The sequence below is a fragment of the Cynara cardunculus genome (assembly GCF_001531365.2).
Source record: "Cynara cardunculus var. scolymus isolate 2C chromosome LG 13, CcrdV1, whole genome shotgun sequence".
In the NCBI taxonomy this organism is placed as follows: Eukaryota; Viridiplantae; Streptophyta; class Magnoliopsida; order Asterales; family Asteraceae; genus Cynara; species Cynara cardunculus.
In genome coordinates this window covers 11,326,034-11,329,998 of record NC_037540.1, presented here as the reverse complement: position 1 = coordinate 11,329,998, position 3,965 = coordinate 11,326,034, and the positions used below count along the sequence as shown (strand labels likewise).

Genomic DNA, 3,965 nt, shown 5'->3' with positions numbered 1-3,965 from the left:
GATGGTTCTAAAATCATCTGAATGATTTTGCATCATAAGTCTCCCTTAACATTCAACGCTCTAATTTCATTATAAACAATCAACAAACAATTATATTTTATTTTGCACTATATCATGAAAGCCTCTTAATCATTCCGACCACTTAATCTCTGCACTAAACCATTCAACAACTACCAAACGGTTGGTTGACTTGTTAATTTGCAATTTTTAATCTTGATCTTGTTCGTCGTCGTAAGTTGACATCGTAAAACAAAACATGAAATGAAATGGACTATTTAAATGTACCAAATGTTGTTTCAGGGTTTATAGTGAAAATGTATAAAACGTTAGGGTTATTTATGTAATTTTCAACTGTTAAAATGTGAGACGACTCCGAAAAATCCCCAAATTAAAAGGCAGACAAACGCGTCTTCTAGCTCACCGCAAAAACCTACAGAAATTTCTCAATCGGAGCCCTAGATTTTCTCCATCGTTTTCGTCGATCTCTCTTCTCCGCCTGAAATCATGGTTACCTCTCGCTCTTTATCTATGACACGCACACAGAAATACACTCTGTCGACTCATTTGTTTACATACTGGGATTATATGTGGTTTTGTTTGATTTGAGATATTTACTGCGATCTGTACCGCCTGTCTGCTGATTTTGTTAATCTGTTGATGTTGATAGTGTTGATCTTTGTTCCTGGTGATTGATTTTCGATTATGTGTGATTTACATGTCGGTGTTGATTGTTATGTTCGAACTATTCCTCATAATACGAGTTAAGTCAGATCGAAGGTTCAAGTGGTTAGATGTGTTTCTGGATTACTAAGAAGCGACGCCAGGAATTGTTCAAAATCTTCAGGGAGGCCTGTGATTATGTGTGATTATTGATCTTTTAAAGCGCAATTAAGGTTGGTGGATATAGGCATCTGATTTGAGATTTTGAACACAAACTATGGCATTTATATCTAAACTGCATAATAAACTAGGAGATAGGCCAGTACGATGAGTGACAGAGTAAGAGAAGGCCAGCAGTGGCCCCCTCAAATTTTGTAGCTAATCTAATTATTTGGGACCAAATTGGCTAGTCTTGGAGGGGAGTTAATTTTACTGTTGTACGTGGACGAAGAGCTTTGCATATACCTTGTGGATTAGGGGATCCAAGGTGTCTTTTACCATGTTTGTTAAAAAAATAGAGGTATCTTTGTAATTGAGGAGGGTTAATATGCATCTGCTTGGGCATTTGAGCCTTTTTATATTTCTTACAGATGTTCAGTGATTTCTTGATGGTTATCATTTGTTGGTGAAAGTAATTTCTCTTTTGACAGATTGTGTGTCAGTTATATATTATGGGTTGGGAAGTGGCAGGTTTCTTTTGCCAACTTTAAGATGTGCTTGGCTGAACCTTTGCTTTAGTGAGAGACTGTTTGTGGTTGATATGGTTTTAATAGACAACTTCAGAGAAATTCGATAGCTATATCCATATGCTACCTGGAGATTGGATTGAACTGGACTGTGAGCTAGCAACTGTAATTTCTCATGTAGTAAAAAATTGAAATTAGCAGCCTTTTTTGTTCTTTGGGAACCTATTCTGATAAGAACATCAGTGTTTAGTATTTAGTGGAATGTTTATGTATGTAACTTCATTGCAAAAAATTAACTATCTGCTATTTAGGCTACTTTCTGACAGACTATACCATGTGAAGACAGCATGATTTGGGCTGTATGTTTGATCTAGTACAGGGTCTTGGTGTAAGCAAGGTTGTTGAAAGGGTCTTGGTTTAAGCAACGTTGATGGTGATCTTGATTTATGTGATGTTGCAGTAGAATGCCTCATTGGTATCACCTCACATAAAAGATTGTTGCTAAACAACCTGTAGATCAAGATTCTTCACTGATGCAACACAAAGCTATATGGCAAATAGGCTTTGCTTTTAATTTCTATTTAATAATTTTATATCCTGCTAAATGTTGACTACAAAATTCAAGTTGCTTCTAATTTCTATTTTGGAATTTTATATACTGCTAAATGTGGACTACATAATTTAAAGCCTACAAGCTTTTTGTTCATAAAAATGAGGGTGGTGTAAGGTTTACTTATGGATGGGCACCTTAACACGGTGAGACGTAGTCTTAACTCGGTCTCTTATCTGTCCTACTATGTTGGTTGTTTAATGTTTCAACATGGCCTGGTGGAAAATAGCCGAATACTGCTATTGTTAAGTACCACAGACCCTTTTATTTAACATATCTTGTACCATCCATGTGATTTTACACAAATAAGCTATTCAGCTTGTGATCTCACTTTGTTAAGTGTTGCTATGCTGGTGGATTGATATTCTATTGAACTTATAGGCCAATGCAGCATCAGGGATGGCTGTGCACGATGAGTGCAAACTAAAGTTCATGGATTTGAAGGCAAAGAGGACCTTTCGCTTCATCATTTATAAAATCGAAGAGAAGCAGAAGCAGGTGATTGTGGAAAAGCTTGGGGAACCAGCAGAGACTTACGATGAATTTGCAGCATGTCTCCCTGCTGATGAGTGCCGATATGCTGTCTTTGATTTTGATTTTATGACTGCAGAAAATGTCCCAAAGAGCAGGATTTTCTTCATTGCATGGTAGCAATAACCCTTTTATGGTTATTTAATCTGTTTGTAGTTTGATGGCTTCTAATTATAGTTTAATTTGCCCATTAAGGTCTCCGGATACCGCAAAAGTGAGGAGCAAGATGATTTACGCGAGCTCCAAGGACAGGTTCAAGAGAGAGCTGGACGGAATCCAGGTGGAGTTGCAAGCAACAGATCCGAGTGAGGTGGGGCTTGATGTTATTAAAAGCCGAGCAAACTGAAGCTGCATAATATGTTTGAATGGAGATGCTGCCTTGATTCTTCATAGAATATTGTCATTTTATGTTAAATGTCTATAGTTCACTTGTGGTATGTAGATTAATCAGTGGCTCTCCTCCTTTTCATCAAGAACTAGTGTGATTTCTCAGGTAAAAATTGTGTGGTGATGTTTTGTGTGATTCAACAAAAACTGATATGAATTTCGACACTATTTCATTTTCCATTTTTGGGATGTTTGGAAATCCATTTGCATTCTATTGTTTATCAATCTTATCATCAATCTACAGTTGAAGCTCAGCATCTTAATCGACAACATTATTGCTGAAGGATGAAGCCATTGGTGCAAAAAAGTAAGTTTCATCTATTACTTCAACCTTTTTACATGTTATATATCTTCTAAATTACGGTTAATGCACATACTTAGGGCTGTTTACTGTTCGCCAAAAACACTTACCGGTAAGATTCAACACTTTCACTAACCTTCTTGGTGACCAAATGATACTGTATGCAACAATTTTACCAGTAAGTGCTTAGCGGTAAGGTCACCACCTTCACTTATCAGGTAAAACTTCTCTTTTTTTGCGTCTTACCGGGTAAGGTTGCAAGTCCTTGTCACGTTAATCTGGTAAGACAAGTGACCTGTTAAATACTTTGTAGACATTCCTTGTTCACAAACATAATATCTATTATATGTTTCTAGGATTTCAATTTTTTCTCATGGACCTTTTTTCGAAAAAGAAAGAATTATTTTTTTTTTCTCGCAAGTCAGATGTTTTCATGAAAAATAGTGTTTCTACCTCTTTAGGTAGAGGATTTGTCTGTGTATATTTTACCCTTCTCAGATTGTACTTTGTAATAATTGTTGAGTTTGTTTGGTTTGATTTAATATTTGTTACTAGGATCTGTTGTATTCGTCTGCGGTATGTAGACTTATCCTCTGTTCCGATTTCGTTGTCATAGCGCTCTTGCACACATCGATCGAAGCTTCTTACATTTGCTGGTTTTGCTTCGTCCGAAAATTGATGTAACCATAAAAAGAGAGTACAAATAATACACCCTATTTCGTCTTTCCTATCAAATTGAACACAAAACCGTCAACATACAAAAAGTTGAAACAATTGTAAGTAGATGTGA

At 36.3% G+C, this 3,965-nt stretch overlaps 1 protein-coding gene across 1 annotated transcript; it reads left to right on the top strand.

The window, feature by feature from the left end:
• The first annotated feature begins 395 nt into the window (after window positions 1-395).
• Window positions 396-3,095, top strand: LOC112524441 (actin-depolymerizing factor 2-like). Its single transcript, XM_025134256.1, has 3 exons — window positions 396-507; window positions 2,338-2,603; window positions 2,683-3,095. The coding sequence occupies exons 1-3, from the start codon at window positions 505-507 to the stop codon at window positions 2,831-2,833; spliced, it is 420 nt and encodes a 139-aa protein (XP_024990024.1). The 5' UTR covers window positions 396-504; the 3' UTR covers window positions 2,834-3,095.
• Window positions 3,096-3,965: the final 870 nt, after the last annotated feature.

Bases quoted from the DNA above. Each gene is read 5' to 3' on its own strand.
- LOC112524441 (XM_025134256.1), top strand. The intron at 2,604-2,682 runs GTAGCAATAACC...TTGCCCATTAAG, and splicing joins AGGATTTTCTTCATTGCATG to GTCTCCGGATACCGCAAAAG.